General features: G+C 34.1%; 3 protein-coding genes across 3 annotated transcripts; all 3 read left to right on the top strand.

The window, feature by feature from the left end:
- Nucleotides 1–608: 608 nt before the first annotated feature.
- Nucleotides 609–4,511, top strand: LOC119830511 (chymotrypsin-1-like). The gene is made up of 5 exons (XM_038353560.1): nucleotides 609–651; nucleotides 1,493–1,667; nucleotides 1,909–2,180; nucleotides 3,037–3,158; nucleotides 4,368–4,511. Exons 1-5 carry the CDS (start codon nucleotides 609–611, stop codon nucleotides 4,509–4,511), a joined length of 756 nt encoding a protein of 251 aa, XP_038209488.1.
- Nucleotides 4,512–6,319: 1,808 nt separating this feature from the next.
- Nucleotides 6,320–10,855, top strand: LOC119830509 (seminal metalloprotease 1-like). Its single transcript, XM_038353553.1, has 6 exons — nucleotides 6,320–6,437; nucleotides 7,593–7,802; nucleotides 8,409–8,518; nucleotides 8,929–9,139; nucleotides 9,694–9,830; nucleotides 10,652–10,855. Exons 1-6 carry the CDS (start codon nucleotides 6,320–6,322, stop codon nucleotides 10,853–10,855), a joined length of 990 nt encoding a protein of 329 aa, XP_038209481.1.
- Nucleotides 10,856–12,342: 1,487 nt separating this feature from the next.
- Nucleotides 12,343–17,121, top strand: LOC119830276 (seminal metalloprotease 1-like). The gene is made up of 6 exons (XM_038353234.1): nucleotides 12,343–12,460; nucleotides 13,037–13,249; nucleotides 14,104–14,213; nucleotides 14,548–14,758; nucleotides 15,616–15,752; nucleotides 16,978–17,121. The coding sequence occupies exons 1-6, from the start codon at nucleotides 12,343–12,345 to the stop codon at nucleotides 17,071–17,073; spliced, it is 885 nt and encodes a 294-aa protein (XP_038209162.1). The 3' UTR covers nucleotides 17,074–17,121.
- The last annotated feature ends 705 nt before the right edge of the window (nucleotides 17,122–17,826 follow it).

Genomic DNA, 17,826 nt, shown 5'->3' with positions numbered 1-17,826 from the left:
TGAAATCTGGCTTCCGGCTCCTCCACTCACCGTACGAAACACAGTAGCATGCTACTATTTCACGCCTTCTTCTCTGGGGGTACTTCCTCAGTGCGGGCTGGCCCAATGTCGAAACATGCTCGATTTTTTGTGTTACTATCATCCGGTCTAGGGTATTTTATGTACAGAATACAAAGTTATGCTAACTAGCTAGTTATCCTTTGTGCCAGAAATAAATATAATGTTAGAACCGAAATACTTTATGCTAGGAACTGTAAAAATTGTTATTATTTTTGTGTGCTTACTTTAAAGTGGAGGGACTGACCTTTTTGAAGAAATATTTTATCTAAATAACTTTATGACTTCGCAAATCGAAAAAGATAAGATATCTCTAATTTTACCGTTTTTTATGTATAGTAATTAAATTATTAAATAACAGCGTGCAGAGATATTGATCTAAATGACTGTTATATTAAATAAATAGACTTATATCGACGCGGCTATTTCTCCTACTTAACTGCAGCACACACAATGTTGATTGTTTTTCGTTATGAATATGTCTATATTTAACTGATATATAACTAGGAACTTACTGCTTTTCAACATTATTGAATCTATTTCCTACAAACATGTTGGTACCTTTGCTCTTTCTCCTAGTATGGTGTCTGGAAGGTAAGTAATTATTATCTAAAATATATGATGATATATCATAGCGATTACTTTTATCTATTTTCAAACTAGTGGTGCATATGTAATCATATTATCAACTAGCGGTCCGCCCCGGCTTCTAACACTGAAAAAAATTTTCAAATTCGGAATATTTTCAAAACAAACAAACAAACTCTTCAGCTTTATAGTATTAGTATAGTTGAATTTGAAGAGTCCTGCAGTGAATCAAGGCAGGATACTTATAGTCAGAGCTACATCTATTAATAATAATAAACGCACTCTGTATTACGTCTGGAAGGATGTTAACTTTCTTTGTTTTCAACTGACTTAAAAATGGTTGCCTGTAAAGTCGGTTTTACGGGCGAAGATTTTACGTGACAACGTCTTTTTCTCGGTAGAATATTTATTGATATGAATATTATTAAATTGCACAATAGGAATTGAATGAAAATAAGAATTGCACAAATTTTAACTATAGAAAATATATTTTGTTTACTAAAAAGACAGAGACAGAGACACAAGCACGCGCCGATTCAATGCGCCTAATTCTCTAGTGCTGCGCGCGCGGCGGACCGATCATAGTTCGGTGACTCATCGTAACGTTACCGGGCGTTACACTTTTTCATGAGTGACTCCGAGCCGCAACCTAATTTAAGACGTTGTCACGTCAAAAAAGGGGAGGTAATCAATTCGACAGATCGGGGAAGAGAATTTTATGATTCTTTTTTTTATTGGAAAGCTGGTGCCTACCTTGTGGTCTCATTAAAATTTGGTCTAGTTCTGACAATTTGAAAGAAGATTATTTTTTTGAATAATCATTTATTTAATGGACAAAATCCCACAGAATCTAGGGCCTCATCAGAACCCGACACTCGTATTGTCGGAGGCAAAGAGGCACCAGAGGGGTCGATACCTTGGCAGGTTTCGATGAGGAACATTGAAGGCACCGAGTATCACTTCTGTGGAGGGTCCATAATTGGTAAACAGTGGATATTGACAGCCGCACATTGTGTAAAAGAGTAAGACATAATATTTATACTTGAAACTATTTCAAACTGAAATTACCTATTCGGATAAAACAACATAATATAAATTTTATCTTTTTCTTTATTTGATATGCTTAGGTGTGTATATTATTTCATCGCCGTAATTACATTCGTTGCAATAATTAGGAGGTTTTTATGTAAATAAAACGATATTTACTTACAATTAATCTTAGAGGTAACTCAAAGAAAATGCTGAACATTAAATTGGTTTTAGCCGTAACATCGACTCGTATGAAATCGTAGTTGGATCAAACAAGCTGTCCTCTGGTGGGACTAGGTATAAAGTGGAATCGGTCATTATTCACAAAGACTATAATGCGGCATTACTTACGGATGATATCAGCGTGTTGAAACTAAAAGAAGAGATTAAATATGCGGACAACATCAAGGCTATAAAGGTTGACGCTGGCTATGTTTATGGTAGAGAAAACGGTGTTGTATCAGGATGGGGATATATTGATGTAAGTAGGAATTGTTACATAAAACGTAGCTATCTACCAACGTATAATTTTCCTATATAGGCCTATTTCCTTCTCCTAGCCCTTCCTTATCCCTTATCCCTTAAAAGCGGGCAGCGCATTCTCAGAGCCTCTGCGAATGTTCATGGGCGGTGGTGATCGCTTACCATCACCACCAGTTCAGTTGCCCGCTGTGACAATAAAAAAAAATTCTAAGCATTGTGACATTTATTAGCTATAAAACTGTACAATAATTTAGCATATTTACATTATCGAGTTTTTGCCAGTGATGATACTAATTTTAAAGATTAAAGCATAGAACACTTATCTCAATGTAGTCGCACATTTTTTAAGATCTCGTTTTAATAAGAATGTTCTTACGTTGATAAAATAAATTATTGGTTGTGGGCACTTTCCAACGATAGGTTCATCAATTAATTCCTAAGACGCTTATAAGATGTTTAACCCACGATGACGAACCCACGGGCAAAAGCAAGTATTTATATAGCTCAACTCTTAATCTGAATATAACCAATTTTATTGCAAGATTTTCTTTATAATCCATTCAATAGTTTTTACGTGAAAGAGTAACAAACATCCATCCATACATAGACACAAACTCGCGGTGATTATATTAGTAGGAAGTTGGATTACAGTGTTTATTGCTTAAATAAATTGTTTAAAGCCTATGTTCTAATCCAGACTATAATCTATTCTGTACCAAATTTAAAACAGATACGTTAAACTGTTTTCACGTGTAAGAGTAACAAACATTCACATATCCATACATCTACACTTACAAACTTTCGCGTTATAATATATTCGATTACATATTCGATTACATATTTTCTAGAATAACTACCGTGTCCCCGATACATTGCAAGTGTTGAATGTTAGAACTCTCTCCGTGAAGAATTGTAGAAACAAATTAAGGGATGTCACCGGCCCGAAATACACGAGGAATGAAATATGCGCGTTGAATAAAGAAGGAGAAGGTTTTTGTCAAGTAAGTGTTATTTACTTCAATTGAAAAATACCAATTATAATATTAAGGTTAATGATTTTAACAATCAATATAAAAATTCGTTATAAACCATCTACTCTTATTTTTTTTTATATTTACTTGATGTATTATTTAATACCTGTTGGTGAACCTAAAATAAAAATAAATAAAAAATACTCCTAATATGATCCATTGTATTTACCGTGGCCATAGATAATATAATACTATACGTGGCGTTAAGATGTATTATTACTAGCGATCCGCCCTGGCTTCGCCTGTTCTACATACATACCCTATAGCACTCAGGGACCGTACACGCATCTAAAGACGACATCCAATATCGCATGTATCTATTTTAAAATTATGTTTTTTTTCTGCATGTGTTGTTTGTGACTGTGTGGCTTCTCATAAATTAAACGTCTATCTAATTTCTTTCTTTCAAAGATGGAAAATTTTTTGAAATGAGTGCTAAAGGTCCAGAGATTAGGGCGTTCAACCAAGCTCTTCTCTGCATTATTAATAAATTAGTTCTTATAGACTTGTTACTTTTTAAACAGGGTAGAAAAGATTGATAGCGCAGATACGTCAAATTCAAAATGCATGGATTAGATAAGAAATGAATAAAATAATTATCCCTTGCGTAAAAATGTTATCTGTAATCATAAGGCTGTATTTTTATTGGTCGGTTATTTTCTTTGGAAACTGATGTAAAAGGTGCTGTTATGTTAATTTCGCTTTTTACGACAATTGCAAATGACAAGTTTAAATTATGAAAGTACCAGTTAAATTTAATTGTTAGTTTTGTAGCATTGAAATGCTTTATAAATGATGTCATGTCATGGGCATGCCATGCAATGGGCAAAAAGACGCGAAGTACCCATCAGAGACTGTACGAAACACAGCTTTTTTTCCAGCCTAATATAATATAGCACTTTTTTCGGATGCCACACTTATGTATGTTAAGGTAAAGATAACATTTTCCTGTAGTAGATGCAATTCGCCCCAGAGACCAGCTTCTTGGTATAGTGGGGGGTTCGATTCTCGGTGTGGACTAACAAAAAAAAGTCTTGGTTTAGCAGGACACAGAAGGCTGAACACCTCAACTATGTGATCAGCCTTCAATAAAAAAAAACAATCGGTGCAACAGATGCTTGATGCATTTCCACCTTAAGAGAGGACACTGGAATTAACTTTTTTGATACAATTCCCCAGGGTGATTCTGGTGGGCCATTGGTGAGGAACAATAAGCTGGTGGGCATGGTATCCTGGAACGTGCCCTGTGGAAGGGGATATCCTGACGTTTATACAAGATTATCCTCTTATGCCAACTGGATTAAAGAACATACGAGGGATTGATTGTAATCGATTGCGAAAAGGTCTGGAATAAAGATATGGAATTAAGATATTTTGTTTTATTTTGATAAACACAAATAAACGTTATGACAGTTATATTTTTATGTCACAGCGGATAAATTATAAGCTTTCTAACCACTAGCTTTTATTAGACTCGTCGTGAAAGATAAATATGGACAGTTCCGATACTTTCCTCGCATAGTTACCGTTTCCGTGGGATTTTCTGGTTTAGTGGTTTAGGCGTAAAGAAACAGACAGAAGGACAGACAGGCGGACAGACAGAGTTACCTTCGCATATACCTATAAAATTAGTAGGGATACAAAATAACTATACAGAAATGGAAGCCATTGCACAACTATGAGCACAGTCAATGTTAGCTTTTCTTTACGATACATTGAGAAATCTTGAATCTTGCGTCTTGGGTTATCTTTATTTGCATAGATAGCGCAGATAATTTGCATTTTTATAAAAATAATTATATATTTACATTTTATACCACTCAAAGCCCTAGAAAACCTTTGGATAAGTTATCGATTTAAGAATATATCAATCACTGGCGATAATTATAGGCATATCATATCACTGATGTCATCAAAGCTTATTTCGCCCGTTCTGAAAATCAAATAGCTCATTACTCATTATGTCTCAATGTGATTGATTGCTTAATATATTTGGTTTTGTTAAGATTCTATTAAAAATACTGAGTTGACTAAAAATAGGGGGAATTTTAATAAGTTGATATAGTAGACGCTTTTCCCAGCTCCGCCATCGATATAAAAATTCCTGTATTATCCCAAGGGGGCACTAAATCGGGATAAAAAGTATCCAATCAACCGAGTCACCATACCGTGTCTGTTTACCAAATTTCATCAAAATCCGTCCAGTACGTTCAGCGTGATTGACGGACAAACATCTAAACAAACAAACTTTTATATTTATAATATTTGTATGATATCTGTATAACCAATATCTATAGCAAGAATATCTAGCCTATTTTGTTAATGTCGCGGACGAATTCCAGCATGTACCCGTGGCCACTTATTTAATGTGGATCAATGGATCATGAATCACAGTGGTGTTTTAGTCGGTAGAAATCTGACAACCTCTTCCTCGGAGGTCGTGTCTGCATTTGCAAGATTCACCACTTTAATAAAATGCCATTTTTGTAACTGATTATACAACCGATTCAATTCCTCTGAGTATCATTGATTTGCGAAACGCCTTTTTCTCTTAATAAATCTTGATTCTGAATAAACAAAAAGAGGTAGCTGGAAGACATATTGTTGGTTTAATTTCATTTGTTTTTTATTGCTCCTTTAAGCGGTAGGTACTGATATAAGTAATGCACTGTTACTATGGAAATAGTAAGCAAATATTTTCACAATCACTAGTTGGTTTTTACACAGAAGCAGTTACAAAAACACGATTATAGTACGAACATTTGTAGTTTAAAAAGTATAAACCTTATCAGGATAATAAGATAAACTCTTGAAATTATTGTAGGCATCGTCACTGGTCCTTGATAAGTGTACAAAGAATTAAATCTGTCCGTTTAAAGTGCAACAAAATCTAGTCTAAAATAATCGGTTATAAACATACAAACATACAGATGTATCTTATAAAAGCGTGTTATAATGCACTCCCATAGGAAAAATACTCGGCATCGCACGATGTCAACTGATATAGCAACGTGGCGTATCTTAATAATCCTATTAAATGTTAAATATTTTCGATAAACAAAAACTTTGATTGCAATCTGCCAAACGTTGGTATAAAAGGTAATGACGCAATGCGTTTGGTAAACATTAAAATGTTGAGACTTGGTGTGTTGCTGTGTGTTGTGGGACTCGTAGTGGGAGGTCCCTCACCGCTGAAGAGCAAAGAGGATGTAGAGGAATATAGGAAATTTCTTCAAAGCACCAAAAACGGTAGGTGGAACCGTTAGAACCGCAACATTGAACAGTATTTATCCACAATATAGTTATTTTGTACAAAAAAGGTCATTCTTACCGACATTCCTAGGAAAGGAGGTATCACTCGCAACTATTAACTATTACATTAGTAGCGAATATGAAACTCTATTATAAAATATTCTAAGATATTCGGTTAACCGACTAATGATAACACGAATTTGAAAACATTCATTCCATTTTACTGAATTCAAAAGTTCAAAATTGAGATTTTTTTCTTTAATAAGATGTTATCTACGAGCATTATAAAAGCAAGGCGAGCTTGAGTCACGACAAATAATCAAAAAAGTATTGGGTACTTTTAACTTTTATTTATTTTTAATATTTGAATCTATGATCTACAGAACCAAGTATGTTTTCCTGACCTGACACATACTTGATATATCTTATATATAAAATTCTCGTGTCACAATGTTAGTCTCTATACTCCTCCGAAACGGCTTGACCGATTCCTCTGAAATTTAGTAAGCATATTGGGTAGGTCTGAGAATCGGCTAACATCTATTTTTCATACCACTAAACGATAAGAGTAAGGCAGAACAGCGTTAGCCGGGTGCAGCTAGTTTTTTATATAAATGATTATTCCATAGCGTGGCGACGAATTATTAAATAGAATTATTGATAGAATAATTATCTGATAAATTCAATTGCAGAACGTTATCTTTCGATTAGAATGTTTTTTTTATTGTTTCGTTTTATCGATTGAAGTAACTCATCGGATTATTATAACAATGCAATTGGCTACCGAAATACAGATAAATAATAAATGCAAATATTAATTGACAGCGAACGATCTGAGAAACCGAGACGTAAAAATTATATAAGAAAATTTGTTAATCTCAATATATTAAAAGATGCACTGGATATATTTTACACAACTTAAAAATATCTCGATGGTGGTATAGCTTCAATATTCGTTATCAGTATAACAAATCTTAAAATATCCGTGTTTTCTTGTGGTAGGCATGTTTTTTAATCAGGCGTTTTCTCCCTGTAGTTTTCATCTACTTTGAATGTTATTAATAGAAGAAGTTTTGATGTGCTTAATAATAATTGTGTGAAGGAATGATAAATTCAAACCAATTATTTATGTAATAATCTTCTCTGTTCTAGGCAATGGCTACCTTGTCTCATCAAGCGCGATAAACCCTTTGGGCAATGTATGGGAGCAGAGTGGTAAATTCGAGGGTGATATTGTCTTAGATGACTGGCAAATTGATGCCTTGGTGACGGACTACGCAGCTGGTCGGGCTGCTTACATCTGGCCTAACACCAAGTGGCCGAACAATGTTGTGGTATATGACTTCGCGGGTGGCCATTTTAGTAAGTTTTCTTTCGGGTGTACGAAAAGTAACCGTCATTATCATCAGCGTGATGTGATCCTATTGCAAGAACACGGACCTTTTATGGGTTCAGACTATAATCCATTACGCTGGTAAAGTGTGGGCTGGCAGATTTGTCATCGTACTTTTGATTTCATGCGCGGTAGTCCGGTCTTGAACCTCTAGTCTCAGTATGTAGTAAGATAAACCGGCCAAGCGCGAGTTAGGCTTATATACCGAGTGTTCCTAACAAGCTTCATCTATGTAAACTACAGAACCTGCAAAATTTTATTCGGTTAAAAGAATTATAAAATCTGAAACATAAGCGGTTATAGGTATCATTAAATAGCGTTTTTTTCCCTATAAGTTTGGTTTTTTCAAAGCTAAAGACGAGAGATATAAGTATTTTGTATTAATTTCAGTTTGATATCTTAAACAGTTCCTTAGATCAATGATATGATGATATGAGAAATATGATTTTGTAGTTTAGACAAAGACTCAGATAGAAACGAGTGTTAGATACATATTTAGGTATATTCTACGGATTTTTTTCTTCATTCGTTACTTATAAACGTGGGTTCTAACAAAATAAATTAAATTCTTTCAGATCAGGCACAGATCAACCATATTCTGAGTTCAATTGGATGGATCGAGCACTTCACCTGCGTCAGATTCCGAAGGAGAACCGCATCCGACAGGAACTACGTGCTTCTTACGGTATGAATTGGAGGAATTTCTACGTTTCTACTTACTAGCATCGCATACGTTTAAAATAAACTAATTCTAATGACTCCTATCGATTCAACTGCATTGTTATGAAGTATACCACCATTGGACAAGTCTAACTCATATGTATATGTGTACTTTTACGATAAAAAACATATAAGAACGATACCCCTTTCTATAATGCGTAGCTATCCCTTTCAACCGACTACAAAAAAGGAGGTTATCAATTGGACTGTTTTAGCATTGTTAGCTCAGAGCTTTCGATAGGGTGAACCAATTGTGATGATTCATTTTTTTAATTTGAAAGTTTGTTTAGTTCTGAAAATTTGAAGGCGATTTAATTTTTAGCTACAAATCATTATTGAACTTCTTTCTTCAATATGAGTTTCATTTATTTCCAGGGTCACAACAACGGTTGCTACGCCAGCGTTGGTTTCTGGCACGATCGTGGCATTCACACCATGAACCTCACCCCAGCAAATCCTGGACACGGGTGTTTCAACATTGTTACCATCATCCATGAATGGTTGCACGTACTTGGCTTCTTCCACATGCAGTCCACTTACAATCGGTACAACTATGTACGAATCGCCTGGGAGAATATTCAGCGAGGTTAGCGTGATCACTATTGATACGTATTTCTTATGACATAGCGAGTAATAATGGTATTTCGCCTGATTACGAGTAAGCGATTACCACACATGAATATTCGTAGAGGCAGGGCTGCTGAATTGCCCACTTTAAAGAGTAAACGATGAGGAAAGATTACGACGACGGGAATAAAGGATAGGACTGAAAAGGGAGAGGAAAAGGACCAGGCCTCCGGCTGCCCCACTCGGCGGGTATAGCACCTTCCCCGGTGCGAGCTGACTTATTTCATGCCGAAGCGTGATTGTCTCCCACGCTCAAGCTATTTTGATTTAATGGAGCTATTGATTAATTAGTCATACAAATGATAAATAAGTTACCTATAGTTTATGATGCGACTGGATTTTTTTTTGTCGCGAGACATTTAAGGCACTGACCAAATTATATAGCAGAGAAAACGAGCAAAATTTATTTTTTGATAGCCGTTATTATGCTATTGTCAATAAATGTGCGCACGCCCCGGTAATATTAATATCCACTAGATATTTTTAGAAATCTGAACCGTTCTTTAATTTTAGGTATGGAGTACAACTTTGACAGATACGAGTCGAATCTTGTGAGCAACCTAGGGCTTCCTTATGAGTACCAGAGCTGCATGCACTACAGCACCCACGCATTCTCCGTCACCGGCAGACCCACAATCATTGCGTTGAGGGTGAGAACATTATATTTTTAACATTAATAATACATATAAATCAACCCACTGCAACTATCTGCTCAAGCCGGGTTGAAGTTTTATACTCATCCGTTCGATCTTTTTTTAATCGACTTCAAAAAACGAGATGGTTATAGATGTTATTGTATTTTTTGTTTGTTACCAAGTTATGAGGTGAACTGATCTCATGACTTTTTTTATATGAACGCTAGTACCTCGCATGTAAATTTGGTCCAGTTCTGACAATTGAAAGGCGGTTTAGATTTTGTTAAAAATAATTATAATTAAAATATACCAAACTTTTATTTATCAAACATTTTTTTGTTCAACAAAACTTTAATTTAGATGCGCTGTTGATCATAATTTAAATTACTAACCAAATGTATAATCATTTAAATATACTATGTGAAAAGTAAAGAGAAATCTGTCTATATATATGTAATACATTTATATAAATATTAAGATCTGTCTAAACGTTTTCATAGTTCAGCAAAACAGGTCGTCTAGGATTGTGTCTAATGCTCAACTCTTTAAAGAAAGCTTCTTTCATGTCACACAACAACAAGCCTACTGACTGATAAGACTTTCTATTATATTTAAGTCATCACTTTTTTCGTCTTTAATTTTTTTCGCTCACCTAGTTTGGGACCAAATGACTTTGGGTGTTTTATTGATGACTAACCTAACCGCCCCGACTTTGCATGGGCGCAATGTTAATGTGTAAATTAGTAGGGTAGTTCTAAATATCTAAGAACAAAAAGAGATAAACAGCGGGAGGCTACTTTGTTATATACTATGTAGTGATATTACCATTTTTTCAGAGCTACGAAGGCATAATGGGTCAACAGAACTTCGTGACCCACTGGGACTGGGTGCGCCTAAGTCGTCACTACAACTGCCCCGGAGCGTGGAGTGAAGAACATATCGACTACCTCAAGGAAGAAGTCGAGAAAACCAAGCCCTTGATGGAGCCCACTGCGGAAGATCAATCTGAAGACCAAGCTGAAGACAAGTATATGGACTAAGCTGATTTATTTCAAACTTGATTATTGTGAATTAAATTAAAATGTTTCATCAATAATTGACCTTTCTTGTTTTCATTTAAAATTCGGATCACCGATCATATATTTGAATGAAAATTAATATATAAAAGGCATATGGTATCCTTTAGGGTCTTTGTGACTCTCTCGCTCGCTATGACGGCTTTCATTTGCCTAGGCACGGATAATATAAAATTATAGTACCTTTCCAAAGGCGTCATTTTTTTCTAGCTACAAAAAAATAATATTTCCATAAAATGCCTTTAGGATTATCGAGGTACATTCTTATATCAATTCAGCACTAAAACATGAGTGTTGGATATGGTATCAGCAATAATCTTATAATCAGTGTCCATACAAAACCCAAGAACATTAGTGTTACCAAAGACTACGTAATTTTTCACCCATAAGAGGCGTGACCTACCACATACCTATATTTTCACAACTTAGCCTCCTAAAGACCTAAATCCCTTGATAACTCACAATAATCGTGACTGTTCGTCGTTTTGTTATAATTCAATCAATAAATAAGTCAATGTTTATCAATATCAGCAATATTAATTGTCAAAGGATTAGCGCCATATGCGTCCTTAAATTTACCTCATTGCAGAATTAATGTTATCAAATCCACACAACCACTAAAAGAAACACGATCAACTAGTTAGAGGATGCGGTTTCACTTGCGTTCATGAGTAATTCAAACCATAATTCAATAAATATATTTTATCGTCTATATCGTCGTTTAAAGGCATTAGAATAGATATACGTGAGTTTCATCTAGCTGGTTATATATTTGGGATGATGATGATGATACCCTCATAAGTGACCTGTGACCCAGCAAAGGGATCATATAGAGTGACATGATCATATATAGGAAAACTATCGTGGGTTAAGTATTGAGACGGACTTAATACACAGAGCAAGGCAAATAATAAGCCACTAATTCCAAAACATTCAATGACAGACTAAAATGCGAGTTTTAAAGGAGTCCTTAAGTTTTCAGCCATAACAACCTCTGGTTACATATGACATATGCAGTTCTAAAGAAAATTTTATTCATTTTAATATAGAAATATAATTAAAATTTTAGTATAAAAAATATAATTATTAATATAATTCAAGTAAATGCTGAAAACATTTATCACTTACAAATACACCTCTCTAACGTGGATTATCGGTACGTGGCCGTGCTTGTTGTTATATTGTTTTTTTATTTTTTTACACTTTTACAATTATTTAATTTCACTCTCTGTATTTGATTGTAACGATACATTACATCTTGCTTAATTTTTTTTCATCATCAAGTACTCTACCGTACCACAACACATTTAATCCTAAATGTCCTAACAAACAGAAGGACCAATTGAATTACAGAATAACATTGATTGAGTCTAACGCCTGGCACTTGTTATTATCAATAGATAATTATTGATATAAAAATTGTTGATTTGTACGATCAATAACACATTAAAATGTTGCGTGTTGCTGTGCTTTTGTGTGCGGTTGGGCTGGCGGTGGCGACCCCGTCACTTGCTAGGACCCGAGAGGAGATAGAAGCCTTTAGGCATTTCTTGGAAAGCACAAAGACCAGTGAGTAAATAATTTGCAAGCTTGATTATGAAGTATTATAGAAGTTGGATAACATGTGGATGAAATAATAATATAATAATATAGATAGATCTTCCCTCATAGAAGGCCTATGTCCCAGCAGTGGGAATTTTTATAGGCTGATGATGATAGATAGATAGATCGATACATTATACATACATATTACATACTCATAAGTTTTTGTTCGCATATTTTGCATGTTGTATAGAAGTCGCTCGCGATTTAAGTATTAAAAAAAATATAGTAGATATTAACAATATGATTCTTAAAAATCATTAGTTGGTGACCTACGTGATCTGTCAATGTGTTTATTTATAACGTTGGCTCAGTAAGCTCATTTTAATTGGAAAACAACACTTAATAATAGCATATATTAGGTACTCATAAATAAATAAAATAGCCACAAATTCCGAAATACAATTCTTTCGCTATAGATAAAGACTTGAGAAATTTTGAAAGAATAGAAAAAAATTCTCATTTATAAAGCATTTCAATGCTATATAAACTAAAAAATTAGATAAAGACTTGTTCTATAATCCGAACGCTTTACTTTCTCAGACGATGGCGCCAGAATTCTGTCACGCAACAAAATATCACCCCTCGCTAACCCGGAGGAGAACAGTGGAAAGTTCCAGGGTGACATTATCCTGGACGACTTCATGATTGAAGCCATGATACAGGACTATGCCACTGGTCGCAACGCGTATATTTGGCCTGACACCAAGTGGCCTAAAAACACCGTGGTATGGGAATTCGGAGAGGATGAATTTGGTAAGCCTTTAATATTTTTTAAAACACAGCTAGTACGACTCCCATTTATAAGTACCTTTATTAATAAATATCGCCGGATCGCCTTGTTTTTAACGATATAAAAAGCTACATTTTTTCCAAAATTTAAAACAAATGAAAATATCGTGCAAATGAAATTTGAAACGGTTATTGATATTGCGCTATTACATTTGGCCTATATCTATATATATATAAATGAATCCTTATTTCCCTTGGTCAGGGCATACGCGTGAAATCGGAGATACTGTTTAGCGATCAAAGCGTACAAGACAGACAAACTATCGCATTTATAATATTAGTATGGATTAATACAGATTAAGATACGTTCAATAAAAAAATGATGTTTACGTAGGCGCGTGTAATAATATTATGGCATAATGGAAAGATAAGAAAATTAGTGAAAATGAGGCCAAGATTAATTAATTATTTTATATGACAAGATTTACGATAAACAAAAATACTAATTATTGTAATTATTGCAAGCAATCTGTCATTTGTATTAAAATTATATTAAAAGATAATTGTTTATAGCGATAACTACGTTTTAATCGAAATTAATTGATAGAAGTCGTATGTGATATTTCCCAACTATGAGAAATAACTATGTATTTCCCAGAAGACTATATTATAAAATTACATAAATAATTTTAACAAGAAAATTATCTTTTTAAAAACCTATACAGTTAAGCTACATGAGACATGAATCCTGAGATAAGATTTGAATAAGAAAGTATGCGAAAAGTTAAACAACTTCCACTAATAAAAAAGGCATATGAAATAAAGGATTTTTTTTTAAGTCTTTATTTGGATTTTTCAATATAGCATTTTCTATCCAGGTCCTCTGCAGCAAGCAGCCATCAAAGATGCCATTCAAGACATTGAGAACAACACATGCGTGAGGTTCCGCTACCGTGAGCCAGAAGATGAAGTCTACGTTAAAGTTACAGTAAGCATTCGCTTAGGGTACTCTATTACTATTATTACGCTGTCCGTACGACTGTTACCAGGCTGTTTCTGATGAACCGTAATAGGTAGACATATAAGTAGAATAATTTTAAGTAGATGATCCTGAATTATAAACTCAAATTCTTAAAAACATAATAAATATAAATCATAAAAATTTCTGGCGACAGCAAATAATGAAAAAAATCGGGTAAGTCTGAGAATCGGCCAATATCTATTTTTCATATCCCTAAATATTAAATCTAAAACAGCGTTTGCCGGGTCAGCTAGAAGGGTATATAAAAATGCAAACTACAAAAGGGTAATTCTACATACAGGGAGGTCCGGGCGGCTGCTACGCGCACGTTGGTTACTGGGAGGAACGCGGAGTCCACACCATGAACCTGGCCAGGAACTACCCGGGTATCGGCTGCTTCCGCCACGCCACCATCGTCCACGAGTGGATGCACATCATTGGCTTCTTGCATATGCAGTCCACCTACAATAGAGACGAATATGTGAAGATTGTCGAGGAGAACTTGATTTCCGGTGAGTTGGGACACCTTTAACTAGATTGTGTATTTCTTTTCATCAGTAACAATGTAAATTTGACATTTAATGATTAAATTTTAAAGAAATTAAATTAATAAAATTGATTTTTATAATGCCTTAGAGTATATAATCTACTGTAGTAAAAAAAGATATGCTATGAAATGATCTGAATAATAAGAAGGTATTTCTTATTCGATAGTGTGTTGAAAACATAAAGATACATAAATAAGAAAAAAGACAACAGCCAGGCTTGCTGATAGATATAATGATCGAGCGTCATTTCTGGTGTAGTCTTTATAAAAAAGTATTGGTTATGTAAAATCTACTTTACTTGTGTTGAATTACCGACGAATATTCAATTTGGTATACTGGAATTTCTCTTGCCTTTTGCTAATTGGTCTTCACGACAAATAATAAAAAGGAAAAAACACCTTATGCAAATATTTTTGCAGAATTAGAAACACGTATTTCAAGAAAACTTTTACAATTTATCTAATAGTCTTCGCTAGCAAATTTGTCAAACTCTTTATAAAGGTACAAAGTAATATTGATCTGATCATTGATTTATTGCTTTTTCAAACGCTTTCATTATCTTCAATTTTATGTTTGTAACCGATTCCGTTTGAGCCGATGTTGTCCCACTTTAAATGGACGCATATCAAACTTTGTGCTCGTATCAAGCATCAGTGACAGTACAATAATTTCATGAGTTTATCTATTAGAATCCTAACTAGGGTCGCCAGGAGTAAATAATTTTTTAACGTATTCTCTGTATATTGTAGTTGATTCTATAATGTAGTTGATTTAAATTTTCAAACTGTATTAATTAAATTTCTGATATCTTGGTATTCCAGGCACTGAACACAACTTCGACATCTACGGTCCAGACCTCGTGAGCAACCTGGGCGTGGAGTATGACTATGTGAGCTGCCTGCACTACGGGCCATACGCTTTCTCTTCTAACGGAGAAGCTACTATCGTCCCACTAAAAGTGAGTAATCATCTTTCATATTAAAGCAAAGAATATCAGTATATATATCCTATTAATATTATAAATGCGAAAGTTTGTATGGATGTATGGATGTTTGTTACTCTTTCACGTAAAAACTACTGAACCAATTGCCATGAAATTTGGTACGTAGACAGCTGGATAACTGGAATAACATATAGGCAACTTTTTATTCCGATATTCCTACGGGATACGGACTTACGCGGGTGAAACCGCGGGGCACAGCTAGTTCAGTTATATAATCGTACTAGATGGGCCGCGCGGATGAACCCCCCGTGGGTTAATACAATAGCAAGTATATATATTATTGAATAGTTTCATTAAAATTAATACAGTAGTTTTTACGTGAAAGAGTATCAAACATCCGTCCATACTTATAAATATTCACGTTTATAATATTAGAAAGATCTTTCTTTTTTTTCTATTCAAAAAATGGTATCCATAATTTGGTATATGAATGCATAAGGAGGAATGTAGATACATTATTCATTAATCATCAAAATAACTGCTAAAATTATAATTTTTATGACCTTCTTATTTCTTATGACCAGTACTTGAAGGTTAAATCTCAACAACTTTTAGTTTTTGGTGTCGATCGTAATAGCTCGTCGTCATTATGACCCATCTCGCCGCCACCTATTAACATCCCCTAGTTATACGTCAAGTGTCAGTCTAATCTAATGAGATGCAGTCACATCTGTTTGAATTAGAAATAAGGGAGCCTTCGGATCTTAGCTTTTTTAAACATAATAGTAGTTGTTTAACTATTTCATCATCTGTGGTACTAGTATAATCTGCATTGTTAGACGAAATTTACTTTTTTATTTTATTTGTTAGCAACTTAAAATGAAGGTTTCTTTTGAGTTTTATGCTCATCTATTTTAAAATGATTTTTAGAATGTTTTTGATTTATTTTCAATTAATGTCCAAACATGTTATGCATTTATTTAGTTATGTACATAAATCATCTTATTTTTCCAAGTTTTCAGTAAAAAAATCGGGCTACCAGAAAATTACGTATGCATCTTTTTTTCACAACGCCTGTCTGTCAAAAATTTTATCAAAAGAGGGCTTGACTAGTAAAATACTATGCACTATATAAATAGTTAAATCCAAATTAAAATTTCAAATGGAAAATACAAATTGGGGCCTTATTTAATTTTTAAATTTAATTGACATGTTTAAATTTCAATTTAATCCTATGCAGGAATTCGAGGGTGTCATGGGACAGCGTGAATTCATCACAGAGAAGGACTGGCTACGGATCAACAGACATTACGACTGCGCAGGAGCATGGGATTAAATCACTGATATTTATTTAAATTTTTAATTTATTAAGCAATATACTCGTTTGAAGTAGGTGTTTTGTTTTTTTTCTGTTTTCTTCTCAAGAACGTGTGAACATAATTTAATTCAAGTGTTTTATTTTTATTTTACCTGACTCAAAGAAGAAATTGATAAATGGGTAATAAAATAAATTGATTACTACAAAATATATGAAGCTTAAATGCAAAGTAAATATAAAGCATATTGAGCATATAATATTATAATTTGCTGATAGGTCGCTTGATGGTTAGCGACCAGCACCCATAAACATTTGCAGAGGCTATATACCTGGGCAAATGGATTGCCAATTTTATTGAAAAAGAGATAAGGAAAGGATTGAGGGTTGGAATAAAGAAAAAGACTGGGAAGGGTAAGCAAATGGATACGGGCCTCCGTATACACTTGCGTGATAATATTTGATATTCCATTAAGTAGCATAAACAGATAGGCAAAAAAATAAATAATTGTTTTTGATATAGATTCCATTTTAAAAGATTATAGGTAGTACTGGAAAGAATGGACTTCCGAATCGTATTTTATAAGCAAATTCCTTTCTACAGAAAAGGTCACCGGCGTTTATGACGAGAGGTTTAAATTCTAAAAGGACCAAACGACGATAATTTCCTATAAAACATAAAAAGAAAGAAATCTATAGAGTTATGGAGTAATGGAATCAACAAAAAATAGAATAGAATGGTGTCCTTCATTTTAGGAATCGTCGGTTGAAAAG

Source organism: Zerene cesonia, chromosome 11, assembly GCF_012273895.1.
Source record: "Zerene cesonia ecotype Mississippi chromosome 11, Zerene_cesonia_1.1, whole genome shotgun sequence".
Taxonomy (NCBI): domain Eukaryota; kingdom Metazoa; phylum Arthropoda; class Insecta; order Lepidoptera; family Pieridae; genus Zerene; species Zerene cesonia.
Note: the sequence above shows the minus strand (reverse complement) of the source record. Positions and strands in the feature narration are given on the sequence as shown.